This window comes from Lathamus discolor, chromosome 5, assembly GCF_037157495.1.
Source record: "Lathamus discolor isolate bLatDis1 chromosome 5, bLatDis1.hap1, whole genome shotgun sequence".
Classification (NCBI taxonomy): Eukaryota; Metazoa; Chordata; class Aves; order Psittaciformes; family Psittacidae; genus Lathamus; species Lathamus discolor.
In genome coordinates, this window is record NC_088888.1 from 87,588,027 (window position 1) to 87,608,048 (window position 20,022).

Genomic DNA, 20,022 nt, shown 5'->3' on the forward strand with positions numbered 1-20,022 from the left:
GCATGCAGAAATCAACATATTGGGTCCCACAGATAAAGAACTGTAATTCGAACTAAAGACTGCAAGTCTGACTTGCAGTGAAGTGAGCCCAGTAAAGTGATAGAATTTCAAGAAGTTCATTAGTGGATATCCTTTGCATCCTGTAACATTTCCACTCAAATACACAATATTGAAGGGAAAAATATTCTGGAGAAGGTGTTACAGTTGCCACACAGCTTCCTTTAATGCAACTCTATTGCAACTAAGGGAAAATGACATGTTTATTGCCAAAGTGGAAACATTTGTAAAACTATGTCTGAAACAGCAGAAAAAATTTTATACTGCATACATTCTTAATATTACTGGAGAATAAACCTGATCACTCTTCCACACTTTATAGAAAGTACTTTGGTTCTAAATGCTATATGGTTCAATAGGTTTTGAGAAACCTTTATTTCACTGATACCTGAGAAAGTGTGAAAATATAGCTTAATGGCATGGTAAATTTATGAGTGTTTATGTTTCATACCAATATGCTTATCTTCTAAGCAATAACTGTGTTGAGGACTTAACTGGGTGGTTGACATAGTGCCTCCAAATAAGTGCTCCAGTGATGTCATAAGGGCCTTTTCATAAAGAAAGATGTATTTGTTGCTAATGGAGAGAATTTGCAATTGTCTGCAACCAGTAGCTACTTCTTACAAGACTATAAAATGATTTTGGGTTAGGGTTCACCTCTCTCATGAGTGACAAAGTTACAGAACTAGCAAGATAAAACCAAAGAAACCTGCTGGCAAATTTGTGTAAGAAACAGAAGTCACACTGTAAAGCAGAAAGCACAAGGTTTTCATCCACCTGAAGATGAATCTTGAAATAGATCCAAAAGGCATACCCTTGAAGGCTGAAGTGTGACCTGTCTTTATGGGTTTAGGATGCTTAATTTAGACACCCAAATAATGACAGATCAGTGGCTTTTGGTTTTTTAATCTCACAGGCAAACATACTTCCCTGCACATACTTACTTTTCTACTTATCAATTTACAATGCTCACTATTGTAATGTTAAGACCAACATTAACAGATGTGTAATGCAGGATGAAAACCACACAAAGTAAAGCCGTCTAATCTACACAGCTGCTAAGCAATTTCCTAATATAAATAATGAAATCACACACAAGACTCCAGTGCTAAATGCCTCTTAAGTAGACAAGCACAGTATCATAAGTGGCATCAGGTAAACAGAAACCAGTAAGCAAATTCCAGCATCCTTATTTAGTAAAGCTATGCCTTTTCCTGTCAGTCCCTGGGAAATCAGTTACAAGAGGAATAGGATAACTATATCTAATTCATTCTTTGGGCAATCAAAAGGCGTGATTCTGCTTTACTAGGTAGAGAAATGTTTCTTTTATTTGAGCAAAGATTTCCAAAGAAGATGTTTTAGAATAGCCTGTTTTTTTCCCCCTTGCTCTTCCACAGCTAAACATCCTGTAAAATAACTGCTGTTTGCCTTTTTCACTATTTTAACACCTGCTCTTTATGTCATCTGTTTTGTTCACAAAGAGACTCCAACAAAAGTAGCTTTTCCTCAGATTTGCTTTGCTAGAGACACCTGGTCTGCAAATGAAGATGAAAAGCAAACAATAACCTTTAGAGTTGCTTACAGAGTTTACTGGCTTTTTTTTTTAAGGTCACCAATACACATTCCTAGGTTCGTATTTCAGCTATGGTGCTAGGTTAGTCAAGGCAGAGCAAAAAAGTCTGTTTGCTTAGTTTTCAGACTGCATCGAATGTGTAATATGTTTGATTTTAAAAATAACCTGACATTAATTTCTCAGCAGCTGCACAAAAAACTGCTTTAGGTTTTACTTCTTTTAAAAGTTAGTTTTTGCTGATTTAAGAGGCAGCACCTGTTTTCTTTTGAAATTGTGTAAAAAATATGTTACGAGCTTTTAGTGTAAATTAACCTTGAAAAGTTGTTCCTGAAGTCCTGCACATCTCCAAACATTTTTACACTCCTCCCCCTCTCCTGCCTTTAATTCGTCAACTGGAGGAAACATTCTGTTTCTGAATGAACACTAGGCTGTATGAATGGAACAGCATGGGAAGTGTGCACTTCAGCTGGTTAATGGGCAAACACAATGAGAAGAGAATGAGTTATGTAGGTCCAGGTTCTCTTCTCGTCTGCTCCTGTATAGAGAGCAGAAGACTTTTTTCTACTATTGCCACAACGTGCTGCTTCATGAAAACACATTTTTTTGGTCTGAACTGTATTAATGCCTTATGCCACTACCGTATGTACCACACCTAAAACTGGAGAACGCGTTTTCAAAAGTAGATTATGTATAAAAGCGTTCAGATGAAATACTAGAACAAAGCACTATTCCACCTAATCCAGTGTTTAGCAGTAAGCCAGTAAGTGATGGGGTAGAGCAAAAGCCAAAACCCTAGATCAAGCGTGCAGCAATATACCTGAAATTAACCTGAAGTTCTTTGACTTTCCCTACCTTGGGATCAATTTGTATACTGAATTGTAAGATTTTTTTCTAATGTGTGGCTGTGCATGAAGACTAAGCCTCTCAATAATGAGATTTGCAATTACTTTGAGAGGATAGCAGATTCATATACTGCTGAGGCACAAGACTGGAAATTTTAAATGTAGATGGATGTTGGCTGTTATACTTTGGATTTCTTTTTTTTAACATAAAAAACAACATCAGGTTTTCAGATATTCCCAGAAGACAGGCAGGTCCCTTAAGTTCCACAATTAAACAAATCTCTATCTGAATTAATGGCAGCTTTACCATGTGGCTCATGGCAGTTCTGCTCAAGGAACTGCATTTTGTCAGGTATTAAGACATTGAAATAACTGAATGCTGACTTGAATTTACTTCTTAGTACATAAACTAGATTCTGAGTCAGGAAATATGATTCTGTCCAAAGTAATAGTGTAAAAGAAAGAGGTCATATTTTCTTCGTCTTTCCTGTTACAAACAGCTGAAAACAATGTGTGATTCAGATTGATTATAGCATACGGAATATGGGTAATTTATTGGTAGTTTATCAGCAGATCAAAAGACTAGAAAATAAAAGTCAGTGCCAGGAGTCAACATTTAAACCTGAGAACTTCATCCTGAAAGCAGACTAGGAGAGGGGATACTTTGCTGATAGGGATGCAGTATGTTTGGATACTCTCAGAACTGGGACTTGTTTTTCCTTGTCATGATATCCTGGAAGCTAAAAACCCTTTATCACTTTGAAATGTGTTTCTTCCCTAAGCACAACAAAATCAGATATTTTAAGGTGTATGGGAATGAATGCTTATAATTGTCAATGAGCAATTACCAATGAAAGCTTATAATTATTGTCATACTTGTACTGAACTTCGTATCTCAAATATGAAAAGATATTCTGACATGCTGTCATCCAAAAACATCTGCACACAATGGGCAAGGACAAATATATTGTACAGTGCTGGATTCTGAAGTACGCAAGAGATGATTCTGACTCGAGCTGCATTCCTTTCTTAAGTAATGCATCTGTTTTTACTTATTGTGAAAAGTGCTTGTTTCTGTCTATCAATCAACTATGTATTTGCTAAGCAAAAACAGTACTGGCAGAGTAAAAACGAATATACTTTTTTACTTTGAGATTAGTACATGTTACTGGATAAAGTTTCCGCAGTACTTTAAATGATATGACTATGCAGTTTGTTATATCTCCTGTAGGTAAACTTCTGTGAAAGGATTTGAACTGACACTTTTGCATGTGTTTAAAAACTATGTTGTAAAGACTTTCTGCATCATTCCACAAATACCAGATTGGTGATACAGGTATGAAATTGTACAGAAACAACAAAGAAGACCAGAGATTTTCTTGTACAGACCTACAAGACAAAATCGAAATTGAGAGCTCGCCACCTTCAAGATGTTATCAGTAAAAACTGTGATAAACAGAGGCTTGTTTTACTGAACCAGTCTCTTACCAGCATTCAAGATGTATTTTCATGCGCTTTGTTTGTTATTAATAGGATCATAATCTTATCATCTTTGGTTCAAACAACAAATTGGGAGACTTTCTCCATTAATTATTGCTATCAAGTGCTTTATTTTCTTCTTTTTTCCCTTTCTTCAAGTGCACATGTAGGAAATGAGTGTGGAGATGCTTGAGTTGACAGTTTCCAGTCCTCTTTATTTACATGCCCACTTATTATATAAAAGTAAATCACATAACCTTTAGAATGTCTTAGAAGATTTTGTAGAGGCTGGGGTTTGCAATGGTGTTCCTTTTATACCAATTATCTTATTACTGCTCCTTTTTTTGTTGTTAATTAGGAAAAAATTCAATAAAATGCATCTCCCCACAATTTAGCAGGGAAACAGCTGATACCATTTTCTTCATTCCTTATCACAAGAAAGATGTGACCACATATGTATTGCTTAGAATAGAACTTTGGCTGGAAGACATAGATACCCATTTCTTCCCTTCAAAATCTGCTATCTAGTATCTCCAGTGACTGAATTATACTGTCGCTTTCATACTACCATATTTGTGTTTTTGTAAATGTGCCACATTATACATGATTTGATTTACAATACTTCTTGCAGTAAGCTAAGGCAGCTTAGTAGGCCACTATTTATTTAACAATCTTTTACATACTTTAATGCAAGAATCTTTTGTTGCTGTAGTTGTTACATGGAATTTTACATGACTTTGGCTGAAAGCCAGGATGGGGGCAAAGTAAAACTGTCTTTCTCAACCACTGCCATTCTTACAGGGCTAGACATGCAAAATGTAGTCAACTGATTGAGAAGACATAGTGTCAGATTATAGATTAGGATCTACCACAGAAGGTGCCATTCGTGAATCCCTCTCTGGAGTTTAGCAAACCCAGAGTTTCATCAGATAACTGAGTCTATCTTAGCTCCCTAGAGGAAGTTCAGTCCATCTCTTCAACCTGGAAGAGAGAGAAACAGAGGAACGGAATACAAAAGAAAACCTCCTTGAAGAGGCAGATTTCTCAGCACTGTGGAAGAAGTTGTAAAACATGCTGTTTGCAAGAAAATAACATGCTGCATGGCTCTCACCCTGGCATTCTGCTTTGGCACTAAAGTTTGTAAACCTCAGAATCAAGAGACAATAGGCAGAAAGTAAAAATGTGGGCTAGGCTGAAAATATAATACAAATATAAAGATAAACATTATGCTTTCCACTTCTTAAAACAGATACAAGAGGCAAAACGGTACTGATGACCTTTCCATAGAGTTTGGTGTCCCCCCGTTCCCAATTCCTGACAAAATCATAGACTCACAGAATGGCTTGGGTTAGAAGGGACTTTCAAAGATCATCAAGTCCAACTCCCTGCTGTGGGCATTGCCATCTTCCACTAGACGAGGTTGCTCAAATCCCCATCAAACCTGACCTTGAACACTGCCAGGTGTGGGGCATCCACAGCTTCTCTGGGCAACCTGTGCCAGGGCCTCAGCACCCTTATTTGAAAAAAATAGAAAAATCTTCCTGGAACAGAAGATGCAAGTTGTACTTCAGAGGAAAAAAGGCTTTGGTGTCTAGTTACCAATATGATGCTGATGGGAGCCTTAAGGATACCCATAAGGACTGCAGAAGGGAAAATGGGAGCAGATGGCTCTTGCATAAAACCATATTTCATGTATGTACTAGAATAAGTGTGTTACACAGAGAAAATATTTTGGTAGTCCAAATGCACTCTAGGAAATCTCTCACTGGTAATAACAGGTAAACCACTGAGAAAACAATTTGTCAGTGGACCATAAGCATCAATATAACCTTCAAGAAAAGGAGAATTTCTGTAGCACTGAATAAGAAGTTTCAGAAGCAAGCACAGACAATTTTGGCTGCCATTTTATTATTTAAATTTCTCACACTAGCTAAATATAAATTACAGGTGAAGAAATAATAGCATCAGAAAATTTCACAGGGCAAAGCATCTGGGAAAAAAGAGGTATGGCACAGTAATTTAATACTCAGAAATGCCTTAGAGATATAGCACATTCCACAGTGTTAAACCAAATAACCTCACAAACACACAAAGTGCTTTACAACTGGAAATACTGTGATAATTTCATTTCATTTAACAGACACATCTCTTGGAAATGGGACAGAGTCAAAAAGAATTGTATTTATTATCTAGTGAGAGTAAACGAAATACTGTTTGGTGAACTTTATGTGAAGTAAACCAAGCTCAGAGGAAATGGTAAAGAATTCTTCAGGTTACAAAATCCAGATCCACGTTTTGTATAAAAAAAATCCCACACCTAAGTAGTTCTGCAAACACTCACTGTGTCAGATTTCAAGCTGCCTAGGAAAATACATTACTACTCCTTAAGTGCCTTTGGAATTGAAAAAAAAAAAGCTTACTACATTCCAAATACCTACTGAAAATCCTATTAGTTTTTATCTGTTTGTGGAACAGGTTAGCCCTAAAATTAAGATGTTGTTTATAAAGCTCAGCAAACGTATCCTGCAATTTGTATGATTTGGAGATATCTATCTGTTCTCATTCCAACTTACAGGATGTTATGGCTTAGTCTGGACACAGAGGGAAGCTACAGGAACATTTCTCCTGTCTTTATACTGCCTATATGAAACTTTATCAGTTTATCTAATAATCTTCCAGGAGCCTACTAAGGTCATAACAAGGTCTTACTGCTAAAAAGAGAAAGCTGATAGAATATGCAACCTTTGCTCCATTAACTTCTCTGTTAGTAGAACTATGTATGGAAATTTAGTATTCTTCCCAGTTACCATATTCACAGAAGCTGTAAGGAGTGAAACATTTCCCTCTCTAGGTGAGCGAATACTTCAGAATTCTTAGATGACAGCGTTTCTTTTCAATTCAGCTGTCTCTGGAGATTCCTGCTAAACCCAAGTGGCATATAATGTCATAACTTTGAGCAAAAACTCCCTTTAATAACATAGGGAAAAAAATTCTTTTCAGTTTTGTATTTGTATTCACGTCTCAAGAATCATGATAGAGCTTAAAACGCAGGAAACCATGTAGGGTTCCACTGCCCTCTGGGGAACAGCATATCAACTTTCTAACACTGATTTTGGTCAGGGATTAAAATCAGTATGTTGTGGTAACACAGCTAAGAGCCTAACAGAAGATTTTATTAAATAGCTAGCTGCAACATCTTATCACTTAAGTTTCCATAGGGGGGAAAATAAGCCTTGCTTGATATGTAACAGCTCTCTCAATGTTAGCAACTGAATTCTACACTGTCAAAACCTACATGAAAACTCACTAGGCAAGCATTTAATCTCTAATTATCACTCCACTACAGAATTTTTTTGACAGGGAGAAAAATTAAGAGTTCTCGCTTCTGGAGAAAGAAAAAATTGTTTAAAAACAGTAGGAACGTATTCAAACTTTTAGAATAAAAATGACTGAGTAGTGTATTGAGCTCTGTCCAAACAACAGCTCTGCAGACCTGTTCATTCTCATGCTGAAAGCATTAAGAGTCATTCACCTCGTGCACTCATGGTATCAGCTTCATCGCTATGCTTGCTTTTTGGTTCAGGCCTGCACCTGACGCACGTGATCCTGGAAGGAAAAAGTCTCTTTTGTTCCATTCTGTCAGGGTGTGGGAATGGGGAGACACCCAGCTCAGTGGAAAGGACATTTCCTGGGCAATAGCCATAGCCCTTACGCCCCCCCCCCCCCCCCCAGCAGCTTTCTATGTATGATGTGACATCAGAGTACTAGGGGCTTGACATCAGGTCATCATATGACCTGATGTATAGTCACATACTGCATAAATACTGGGGTAAGCTGAGAGGTTTAATTTTGATAGCTGGCAACTAAAAATCTCTTCAGTTTTGTCTTCCTCCACAGAGGCGTCATACTGAGACACTTCATATACTTCCTTTAGGTCCTTCCCTTTGAACTACGGTATATACTTGCAGCAGTTTCCCCCCCACTCCTGTTTTCCATTTAAAAGGTATAACCACCTGCAAGATACTTCTTCAAACCCACAGTTTCAAAGTAAAATATAAACCATCCCCTTAAGGAGAATGTGCCAATCAGTCATGAAGCAGTAGCATCACTCTTCCATGGTATCAGCTGTCTGCTGACAATCTCCGCTGTGCAAAAAGTCAACATTCAAACATGAAAATCTGCAGATCAAGACTGAAATATATAGGTAGCAATGGAAAACACGCTTGCCATAGTTTCCTACTGCATTAACAAATATCCTGTCCATTCAGACAGTTCAAGAAAATTCCCTGATCAAGACACAATGAAACAATTTCCATGTTTTTGCTTTCTTTTCAGAAAGCTTTTCTGTTAAACAGGGTGATTCAGCTATTCAAAGGCAACAGCAACATCCAGTTTCTTAATACATGTTTAAAAAAATAAAGTAGGCAAAAGACAGCCTAAGTGAATAAGTAAAACCAGACAAAATCTTGTATTTTTCTGCTTCTAAGGAATTGACTTAAATTAAACTAAGCTTCCTCGCGTGAGGTCTGAACTTTGACCATGTTAACTATCCTTATGTTTTCACTTATGTTAAACTCCCATTCTGATGCCAGATTTTCTGTCAGATACAGCGATTGCCTATAAAGTAATAGTAAATTAAAAATCTCCGTCGTAACTGCTACTGGAGCCTTACTGGGAATGTTTTCTGAAAACTGCTCTGACGATGAAAGAAAGTTCAAATAACTAGAAGGTAAACCGCAAGACTAATAACCAAACCCTTAGAAAGAGTCTGAACTGCAGCAAATATAAACAATCTGATCCTGTTGAAATCTTACCATGTACAAACAAGGATCCTGACAACTACAGTTTACCAGCTATGGAAGAAAGTTTAAATGTAGTTAATAATACCCTATTTTTTTCCCTTGACACAAAAGTTTATTTGATTTGCATCTAGAGAAGACTTATCCATGTCTTGAGTTCAGCTTCTTTGTTTTGGTAAACTTTATTATTTTAAAAGGCTGTGAGGGCAGCATACAAAACCCTAGCTCCGCTCGTCCCACTGCCTTCTTAGTGAAACTAAGATTTCATCTGATGTCTCTAAAAAAATCATTTGACTCAAAAGGTGAAACTTTTTTTCCTTAAACACTATTTGAAATGAATAATGGAGTAAGCCACTAAATCAGACATGCGGTTTAAGGCTTACTTACTTACTTACTGTGTGTAGCTACTTAACGTAGAATACCTCTAACTAGTAAGGATGCTATTGGAACAGAAAAAAGAATGGTAATTTTAATCACAAGGAAATGCACATTTTCCTTTTCTTGTCCCTCTCAAGTCCATGTGGGAGTAACAGTTCCCAAGAGTCTCATCCAGTCAAGTCCTTCGCACTCACAATTTTCCTCAGTGAATTTCCTTCCAACATCATGATGTTTTTTAGCCTTCAGGCCAACCAGACAATTCTTTCTCTCAGATGGCTTTAAGATAAGTCTTCCAGCTCCCTTTTGCAGCTCATTGGCTTTATGAATTCCTATCCCTGACGCATTCATTATAAAAATTCTGCTCACACAGACAACTTGAACTCCCTTTTTCCTACATCCCTTGTCATTCAGGATTCTCAGTTCTGTGTTCTTTTGTCCTCATTCTTAAATTTGTTTTTAAGCCTCACCTACATGCTCTTGGGTATAAAGACAGATGATAGCAATTTTTTCTTGCTAGCTGCATCCAGGATTAATGACGTAGTACTTTCTCCTTTGCTACATATGGTTACTCATCTTGAGAGCAGTCTTGCACCCAAGAGAGTCCTTGTAAAGTGCATTTTAGTCTCCTTCTTCAGTGGCCCATCCCATCAGATCTTGACAGATAAGGGCAGTTTCCTCCCATAAAATACCCATCCTATAGTGCATAGCTTTGGTTCCCAGCCAGTTTTGCTGAGAGTTCTTCCTCTTCTATTACAATCAGCACCAACAGCATCATTTGTTTTGAGAGGATCTAGCTCCAGTTTCTGGTCTTCATAGAAGGGCACCAACTGGCAGCTGCCTCACTTGAGGAGCAGTGAATGGAGCTCAGTTCCAGAGGTGACTTTGCACCACTGCTCAGTGGGGCACCGGAAACAATGAGGAACTTTTGGAAGCAATGGATAGAAAGACTTTCCTTCTTCTTTCTGTCCCAGCAAACTGAATTGCCTGCTTGTAGATGGATAATTGAAGCAAAAATGTGTTCAGGATTACATATTTATTTATTTATTTTCCTGCATCACACAGTATGTTTTGTTTCTGCAATAAGCTGCTTGTATGTGCTGATCTTATTTCCAAATATTTGTGTTTGTCCACTCTTAACACAGGAGCTTCTTGTTTATCTTTCAAGTTTTTATCTTCATAATAAAGGATAATGTTTTTATTTTCTATTCCTCAGAACCTTTCCCTTGAAGACTCTTACCTGTGCTAATGTAAGAGCAAAGGGAAGTAAATACTATTATTTGACAAGAATATATCAAGATAGTAATTTTTTTTTTATCTAAGCAGAGGTGAATATGAAGTTTCCCTCACTTAAGGCAGCCATTACCACTTTGTGTAGTTACAGTCAAGTTCATTTTGATTCTGGGGTCCTGTTTCCCCCACCCAGGGTTTTGGAAACCTCAGGGAAGTTCTCTGACAGGTCTGGTCTGGCAAGCAAGGAATTTTCAGAGTGGTCACGAACATGTAGGAGCTTTTCAGACACCGTCTCCCCTGTCCATCTAGCATATAAGCAGTGGAGAGGAAGATGCAGCATGTCTTAAAAAAAGAGCTGCAGCACTTAAAAAAATATTTATTTATTTTTTCCCCTCCTAGATGTAAGGAATATCAGTGCATGAGCTCTTAGTAAAGAAATTCAGTTCTTCAAAACTGAAACCAGCAGCTGACGTGTACTGTCTCAAAGGCTTGAGCAACCAAAAATTGGCAGGTCTTCAGCTCAGATGACTGGTTCTCTCTTGGTAACATCATCATTGAGGCGTCTTCTTCAAGAAAAAAACCTTACAAAAGCTCCATAAGCTATATTTAGAAGCCAGTATGCTGCAAAGTTTAAGAACTACTCAAAATGCTTTCAATTCCCTCTATCTGTGAAGTTTTTTTTAAACTAATGATTTTTCATGCTGAAAGATGCTCTGTGAACACAGCTTTTAAACAGGAGACACCCAGTTTTATAGCTTACAAAAGGGACTAATTGTGTTCCACAGCTTCCTAACTAGTTTGATCCTTGAACTCCGAATCATTCTTCCGTCTGGTTGGAAGTGGAATGCAAGATGACTGCTTCCCTAGAAAGCAATGCTGAGAATGAACTGTGAATGCCTAGCTCCTTTTCACTTCCCCAGTAACATATTTGAAATGAGGAATTTGTTTCATATTTCCTTAAAAAATTGCCCCACCGCATCATGAGCCAGTCTCCAAAACAGGCTCTCCTGTTGAAAGAGGAATTCATAAAAAATACTTGTAAGTTGAGAGAAAAGAGAGAAATGGTTTTATATTAAGAAAAAAACTGTGACAGATACAAATTCTCTAAAAGTTTTGTAAAGTTTATAAGGCTACGTAGCCAGTGTCTTTCATGAAAAATGTCCTAAGTACCACCACCAGCTTACCTGTTGGTAAGTTTATTTCAGCTGCCTATTGCTCAGCAGAATGGAAAAAAATACACAAATGGGAAAGGATTACTTTAGATCTGGGATAGCAAATGTGGGTCTTTAAGGGCAGAATCTCATCTTTATAACAGTCTGGTAAAGTCCTGATTCCCTGATGGTAGCATGCAAGTACAAAATATATCTGAAAACATGCAGGCATTTCTCCAAAAAGTTTGAATGTTCAGTTTGTGAAATTACAGACCAATGCTATAACCTAGTATTTAGAAATTAAATACTGATTGGCCGTATTTCTTACACTGTTCATAAAGAAGGAATCCTAGTTCTGAATGTCGGTGGCTTGTTGCACATAATTAATAAGGAATATTTATATTCATTTCAGTGAATGGCAGAAGCATCACTGGCTTCTTGTCTTCCTGGCTTCAGTGCTACTGAACTTCGGCAAAATGCCATTCATGACTCACGCTATTTATTTATTTATTCTTTATTTTTAGACTAATGGGAACTTTATGAATTCCTTCCCTGATTTCTAAGAGAAATACCACTTAGCTGTGATCCTGAAAAACAGTAATTCAGAATCTTAGATTACTACCTTAACGAACATCCTTAACTCTTAATGAGAATGGTTAATCACCGAATAATTAATTAGAGTTCTGAAGATACTGTTACTAAATTTTGATTTAAAATTATTCCCTTGCCCATACAGAAATTCACACTATTCAAAGGTTTATCAGGTTGACTATTAAGTTTCAATTAAGAATTTTTTTTGAAATCTCAATATTTTTCATTTGCAATTTTATTTAAATCTCACAAAAAAAAAAAAAAGCACCATAAAAAGTATATGCATTACATATAGTATAAAGAACCTATGTCATCCTTCAAGTGACAAACCATGGGAAGTTAAGAAGGCAGTAGCACGATACCACATGTACGAAACAAGCTCAGTGTCTGGAATGGTGGGAGCTCAACTCTAAGATAGCCTTAGGGATAGTTTCAGCTCTTAACGTGTCTTGCCTTTTGTTATACACCTTTTTGCTTTTTCTAGGTCACCATTTTGATTATAACTTTTGTAGCTCAAAACAAAAAGTATATATAAAGTATATATAAAAAGTAGAAAGTATAATCATGCTGTAATAACTTTTAGTATTAGGTAAAACATACTTCCAGTCAAGAGCACAGAGTGAAAGTCATTCTTCATAAATATTTGTGCAGAAAATGAAGGCATTTCATGCATTTAGTTTCATGTTATATTAATGAAACATTTGGTTTTTATTCAGGTAGATTATTTCCAATGAAGGGGGAATTTTTTCCTTCTGCTAGAAGCATAAATTATAAAAGCATAACATAAAGATACCTCTAAATGAGATGTAGTCAGACATGAGAATGAATTGGTAAGCTTTTATTTAGTACACAAGTGGCATTAATTGAACCATCTCCTGCATATAATTTACTTTAAAGTCTGTATTTACTATTTTAAGAGTTAGCATTTAAACCTTTAGTATTTTACTACACAATTTTAGCTTGAATATTTTCCAATAAATCACAGCTCACTCTCAGCTAGGATTCATTTATGATGTTACTTTCACCTTTTGTTTGCTGACAGGAAAATGAGATAAGAGAAAAATCTTAGCTGGAGGTCTGGACAGGCAGATATGCTCAATGGGGCATGTAAGAAGCTAATAGGGTAGAGACATCTCAAGCATTCCCATATACATTCCCAAAAGATTTTTTCCCCTCCCTTGAGAAACAACACATAGTCCAGTGGGACTTCCTGCCCTAGGAAAAGAAAAGAAGAAAAAAAGGCAATTGAAAATGTCTGCTTTTTTCTTCTGCAGAGTACTAATTTTTTCCAAAAGTTACAAGCTACTAAAACTGATAAGTGACTTTCAGAAAACATAGAGAAATGCATTATTTTATTAAAAGCTAATTTAAAATAGCTTAGGATTTGATTGCTTGGGATTGATGCAATGCCCTTAAAATGTGTTCCCTGTCAAGATAAATGGATCTTGGATGGAATAGTGATTCTTCCATTTTTATTCTAACTTTAAGCAGTAGCAGCATTGATAGACTGTGAAAATAAGTATGAAAAACTGTTTTAAAAGGAACAAAATTGTCTGCAGAATTGAAATTTATACAGTATTTCGTCTTCATAACATGAATACATTGCAGTGATGTGGAAATACAAATATAAGCACACGTGGAAAGCCAGGCAGTATGATGCTTCATTCATTACATACATGCACATTAAGCAGCATGGCATATATATGTAGGTAAAATACTTCATATTGTGCATATGAATTGCTGTGATGAAACTGTAACAGTGTTTTCTTCTTTTTAAGAAGACTACATTACATTTCACTACTATCCATGTTCAGTAGGATCCAGAAAGTCAGGCTCACCCTAAGAAACCCAACCTTCAATTATACTACAAAAAAACCTAGTTTACATATTATTTTAATTGGAAGTGAAGTCTGCTTAAATAGTCCTTGACAAAGCTGTATTTTCTGTCTTTATATACAAAAAAGTATCTGTGAACCAGAAATTTAAGGATTCTGCGGCATATATGAATGACCTTCTACAATGACACCATAGCACATTGGCACAAGTTTCAAATTATGGGCTAAATTCTACTGCAGGTGACTCATGAAGAAAGCAGATGCAGCCGCAGTCCAAAGAACGCTGACACTCTGAAACAAGGGCAAGGCATCTAAGACCAAACATTACTGGGTTAAAGAGGACTGAAAATATCTGGAGCATGAGAAGTAGGAAGGTTTCATCTGTACTCTGAAAAAGTATTCAGAAAAAGAACTAATGAAACTTATCAGTGGTTTTCGTATTTTGCCCTGTCACTAGAACTGAGCTAAACTGATTATGGATGCTTAAGTTCTTTTCCATCTTGCTCACTTTTGTGTATAAACACAAATTTTAGAGAACAAAATGTCAGGATGATGACTGAAGGTATTGGAAGAGGTTTAAATTGGTTTAAATTCATTATATGTTTTGAATAAAGCACAGGACATTTTCAGTAGGGATGCAAGAGTAGTAACTCAAAAAGCTGTTGACAGCTTAATATATGTCAAACACTGTAGCTTCAATGTATATTTAAAAGTGCCTAGTTGTAAATGTTGTATTTTCTGTTGTTAGGTTTTCTACAGGATCTACTCCACTTTCAAAAATTCAGAACAAAAAATAAGAGTAAAAAGGCTACAGACATGCCATTATCCCTGCAATTTTCTCTGTATCTACAGTAGATGACTAAGCATGCAATATGTGTTCCAATACGTGTTGCAATACAACCTGTTCAATACTTCTGCAAGTTCTTTTGAACTACTTTGTAAACTAATTACTAAGCACAATCAAAGTCTGTATAGAAACAGCTGTTTCTCATGGAAACCCAATGCATATTCTTTGGGTTTCCCCATTCAAACTATGAAGAAAGCTGGTTTTAGTTAAATTATTCCATATTTATCAGACAGCCAATGCCAAGAATATCAACGGCCTAAAACTTCAAATTAATGGCATGAGAACAATCAGTTGTCAGTGCAATCAGAGGAAGACAAATCAGAGGATACATTAATATCCTTAGGCAAATATTGGGCAAAGTCTGTATTTAAAACTCTAGCATATAATTTTAAATCATGTTACTTCTTACAGTAACTTTTCTACGCTATTGACAGCCACAGTTATCTTAGTAACAGCTTTGACATCTAGGACAGATCCACAATCCACAAACTTGACAGGACATTGCCCCTTCTTTTCTTTGAAGTTAGTGCCTCCAGGCTTAGTCAAAAGTCCCAAAATATTGTGAGAGCTGGTGCAAGGAGGGGAGCAGGAACACATAGCTGGAGCATGAAGGTGTATGACCGTTCCATTTATCCAGCAATCAGCTGTTAGAATGAACAACCTAAATGCAGCTGAGCTTCATACAGTAGATCACACACAGCAGCTGCTGAGTTTATGGGACTTATGACATTTGTTGTGCAATGAATCTGCTGATCTAAATACAGGGCTATAGAGATATGACTGCAGATAAACCTTGACCTCTTTGATACTTCTGTCAATTTTAGAATGGATGCTTTGTTGTAAGAATAAAGATTATCATCAGATTGCATTTGACAAGAAAAGTCTGAAAACTGCTTTTGGAATTTTCTCAAACTTACAGATAATGTCCTCGAAAGTGATGAACTGCTTAGTTTAGCAATCCATATTTGATTCAAGGAAAAAAGATCTTGACAGATTCTGATGATCTTAGGGGTTGGATGGTGAATCCTTGGATATAAAGGATCATGCAGCTCCAGCCACCTTCCTACTTCTACTCAGGGACACAGCAGTATGTAGAAACTCAGGATTAACATACTGCTCTCTGAAAAGAAATGTTACAGTTGAAAGAATCAGTAATATAAACATTAAGAAAATCACCAAACTTTATTAGGAAAGACTGCTCCAATAAATGACAAATTTGATAAAATGAAACTAGCAGCCAGTACTATTTGTACCATTTATACAAGGCAGCATTTGGCAAAGAAGGGATATATGTATTTGTATAGTTATAAATGCTGCCAGGAACATGACTCTTTAATTAGTACTAGCCCATTTGGCAACAAAGAACAAAAGCAAGACCTCATTTATAGCTTTAAATGAAAGAACGATAATGTGCCTCCAAAATGCAGATTAAGTTATTGATTTTTTGGAAAATTGTTCTGTAATATGGACACTATACTATAGCAGTCATGAAGGCTCTTCATTTAGAAAAGTACTGGCAACCTTTCATAAAGGATTAATCCTATCTCTGCCAATGGTTAGAAAACAAATTTCTTTTAACGCATACTCCACATGTTGTCTTTTCTTCCTTGCCAATTTAAAGCTTACTTAAAAAAAGACAATCTTGGCTATAAGTGCAATGTTTTGGAATGTGCTCCAATATGACTGATCTGTCCTCATTCTTTTGGTAATGTCGCTAAAGTATTTTCATCAAACTTTATGATTTTATATGATTTGAAGTAATAAAGCATGACAGCCCCAAATTGATGAACTTAAGAGATTTTTTGCTCTAAAAATGCATTACCATAACTATATTACAAATTTTAATGGTGAATTTATTTTTTTCAATTTTCCCAGCTGTTTTTGCTATTTAAGCATATTTTGAGACATGTTTTTTTTCCCATCTGTTTTCATTTTTACATTTACTTTCTTGAAGAATACATGCCAGCCAGTCTCACACAAAAAATAGAATGCTTCACGAAAAGAATCCCATGAAGACTTACTGAAATGCTACTAACTATCAATTCCTTCTTTCAAATCTGAATATATTAATACCTCTTTACCTCTTCCCTGCAATTTCCTTTAAGATAGGACTGATTGACTTACTCCCTCAAAAGCAGAATTTCTGAAAGATGCATCACTAATAGTCTGCTTTTTGACTATTTTTGACAATTACTTTGTCCAAAATAACCATCATGTAATCTGGATTGACATATTATCAACAAAAGTCTTATACGCCAGCTATTAATCAAAGAGATTAAAAGCTGACTTTCCATAAGTAGCCATGTGGCTAGGAGAAATCTGGCAAATAATCCCTGCTGCACCTTCCGAATTCGAGCAAAATATGGGAGAAGACAGACATGCTTGTTCAGACGAAGCTGTCAAGCTTCTGAACTCATGGATGGGGACTGAAACATTTTATTCCCGTGCCATTCTCTCTTGAAAATGATCCAAGGTATTCTCTCCCCTGGAGAAATTCTGAGTGTGCTAGTTCTTCCAAAGGAAGGAGGCTTCTCGGTAGGAGCTGATAAATAGTATTCTACGAAGAAATATGCCACAAAGAACTGAAGCCTTTCAAAATGGCTCCTAATCCTCAGTGGTGTTGATGAAATTTAGCCTTAGTTGTCTTAACTGGAGCCTGTATCGAAAAGGTTCTTACACCTCCCTCTTAGGGAAGCCCAAGAGCCTTGCTTTCTGAGTATGCAATGGGAACATGTTCCGTTCTTTCTAAGGTTAGTGGGAGATAATGGGTATTTTGGATTAAAATAATTCCTTTATTTATCTTTGAAGAAAGATGAAAGTAAGCACCTGCCCCTAAAAAATGATGAAATGTAATAGTACAAAGGCCTACGTTCTACAGTTTTCCACTGTATGATGAAGAGGGAGGAAACTACAAGCAGACAGGGATGAGTGTGTATCCTGATTCAGGTCAGGAAAAGAGATTTTATGATGTGTACATGAGAGATTGAACAAAAGTGGGAGAGGATTAGTGAACATGAAAGAAAAAACAGAAGGGATTTATGTAATCATGGTCTGTAGGGTTTTTTTTTTTTTTTGAGAAAAAAAGCCTTGAGAAGCTCCAAAGTCACTATATGGGTCAGTATCATTTTGATGCTGCATGTTGCTCTAAATTGGAATAAATGAGCCAGATCGTAAAACTGGCTTTAAATCTTAAAATAAATCCCTTTTGATGTTCATATTTCATGCTTTCAAGTAAGCACAAATACCATATTCCCTAAGTTACTTATTTAATATTTTTAAGTTTAGAAACAGATGTGATGACAAATTGTTAAACTAAAGTCAAGAGAATACTTCAGTGATTTAGAATACATCATATGAATGAGATACCATTTGAAAGAGGTTAGATATTTGGAGATAGGCTTATACTAACAGATATTCAAATAAGATAAATTATGAAAACGCAGATCCGTGTGCCCAAACAAAACTGCTTTCGAAGGTTGCAAGCAGAGTGACAAGGGGTGTAAAAATCTGGCAACCAGAACTACCAGATGCCTAAAATTGTAGTCATGGGTTTTGTGTACTGTAATCAGAGCAACATTACAGTTGTATGTCTTAACTGGGCAATTGCCTGAGCCTACCGTACAATGTTTACCTTACCTTTAAGCCCAGAATTAACTCATTTTCTAGTGGTGCGTTTTGGAATAAGTCAGTGATAACATTTTCAAAGAAGTCATGGAGTTCTGTAATCGTATTTGCAGAGATGGCTTTGCTCAGATTACCGTTTTGATCTCTCTCTCGTTAATAAGGAACCAACCTCGAAGAATAAAGTTTAATATCCACAGTTATTTACACAGCAGTATAGTAGGTGTGGGTCAAAGCTTGTGCCAGATCTGAATCTCAAAGCAGTGTACTCTGTTATAAAATCACTACCAAAAAGGCCATATTAGTTTAGACACAGAAATGACTTCAGAATCAAGTATTTAAACCAGTTTTTGCATTCCTAAATATTAAGCATTTGAAAGTACTTAAGGTTTTTCTACTGTTTTGTTTCTTTATTTAAAATTCTCTCTGATAAAAATGCACACAGAACAGTGTTAAATGACATCTGACCTCTTCTCTGACTTCTAGTCATATGATGAAAAATGCTTTTGAAAATATTTAAGTCTAGATACAGGAAGATGACTAAACTCCTAAGCTTTTGTCTTCTAAAACATTCCCATCGCTGCCAAAGCTGGTGAAGCTCCTCTGATGGTTAAAGTGGTGGGAGCACTAAGGCAGGAAAGCTTCCAAGTGCCTGCAAGCATTCTCACCACTGCACCTTCTGCCTACCTCCTGCAAATCTCATTCCTGCCTTTAGAAAATGGGTGGCCGCACACTCCTTGTCATATTCGCCCTTCCTGTCAGAGCTTAACATGAGGAAACTTCACATAAATGTATAACATACAAGGAACAAATTTGTTTAGCAAGGCAGCCAGCAGCCTTACTGTACTACCCCCCCTCCAACATTTAAAGAATGCAACTATCTTCTCTCTTTCCTTTCCCATGTAGCTTGAGAATTACATCCAAGACAGTATGAAGAAAGAAATGGTAGAGATCCAGCAAACTGCAGTGCAGAACCAGACTGCAGTAATGATTGAAATAGGCACAAACTTACTAAATCAAACAGCTGAACAGACTCGCAAATTAACAGATGTTGAAGCACAAGTAAGTAATGACTTTCAAACTAAAAATGCTTCTGCTTCCCAGACACCCACAACTATACATTTAACACAGTTTAGTGTTACACTATGCAGTTCAACAATTAGAAATCAATCATTATAATCAACAGCTGTATCCAGCTTAAAGAAACATTAGTAATTGGCAATACATAGTTCCATCTCGAGCCCACTGTTGTCACTTGAAAAACTTCCAGGAGGATTCGAAGTGTGTCTAGCAAGACAATTGTTCAATTCATCTTTAAGGATGATGTACTTAAAACTACTATTCTTTACCCAAGCATCAGTTGGGTACTAGTGTGCTTTTATACAACCCCCATTGTAGATCTTTGTTGATAATTCATCTTTCACAACCAGAAAAAAGAGAGTTACCTCAGCCTGCCTTTCTTCCATTTATCAGGTTTTTTCCTTTCAGTTTTCTTTGTGTGGTTTTATTAATGAATGTTTTCACATATACTGTAAGTGGGATAATAGTTCATTTCCAGCACAATGCACTGTATTATTGTCATTTAACAGAGGGATAAGTAAACAAATCAGAGGTAAATC

General features: G+C 36.4%; 2 protein-coding genes across 10 annotated transcripts in view; one reads left to right on the forward strand and one right to left on the reverse strand.

Moving 5' to 3' along the window:
* Positions 1–20,022, reverse strand: part of MCPH1 (microcephalin 1) — a 128,421-nt gene that overhangs the window by 36,091 nt on the left and 72,308 nt on the right. The window lies entirely within an intron of this gene.
* ANGPT2 (angiopoietin 2) overlaps positions 1–20,022 on the forward strand; it is a 41,673-nt gene that overhangs the window by 1,170 nt on the left and 20,481 nt on the right. Inside the window, exon 2 of one of the 2 annotated variants that reach the window (XM_065681528.1) lies at positions 19,310–19,465. The exons of the other annotated variant lie outside the window; for it this stretch is intronic. Coding sequence (XP_065537600.1) covers positions 19,310–19,465 — 156 coding nt within the window. The remainder of the gene's footprint in view (positions 1–19,309; positions 19,466–20,022) is intronic. 2 annotated transcript variants of the gene reach the window in all.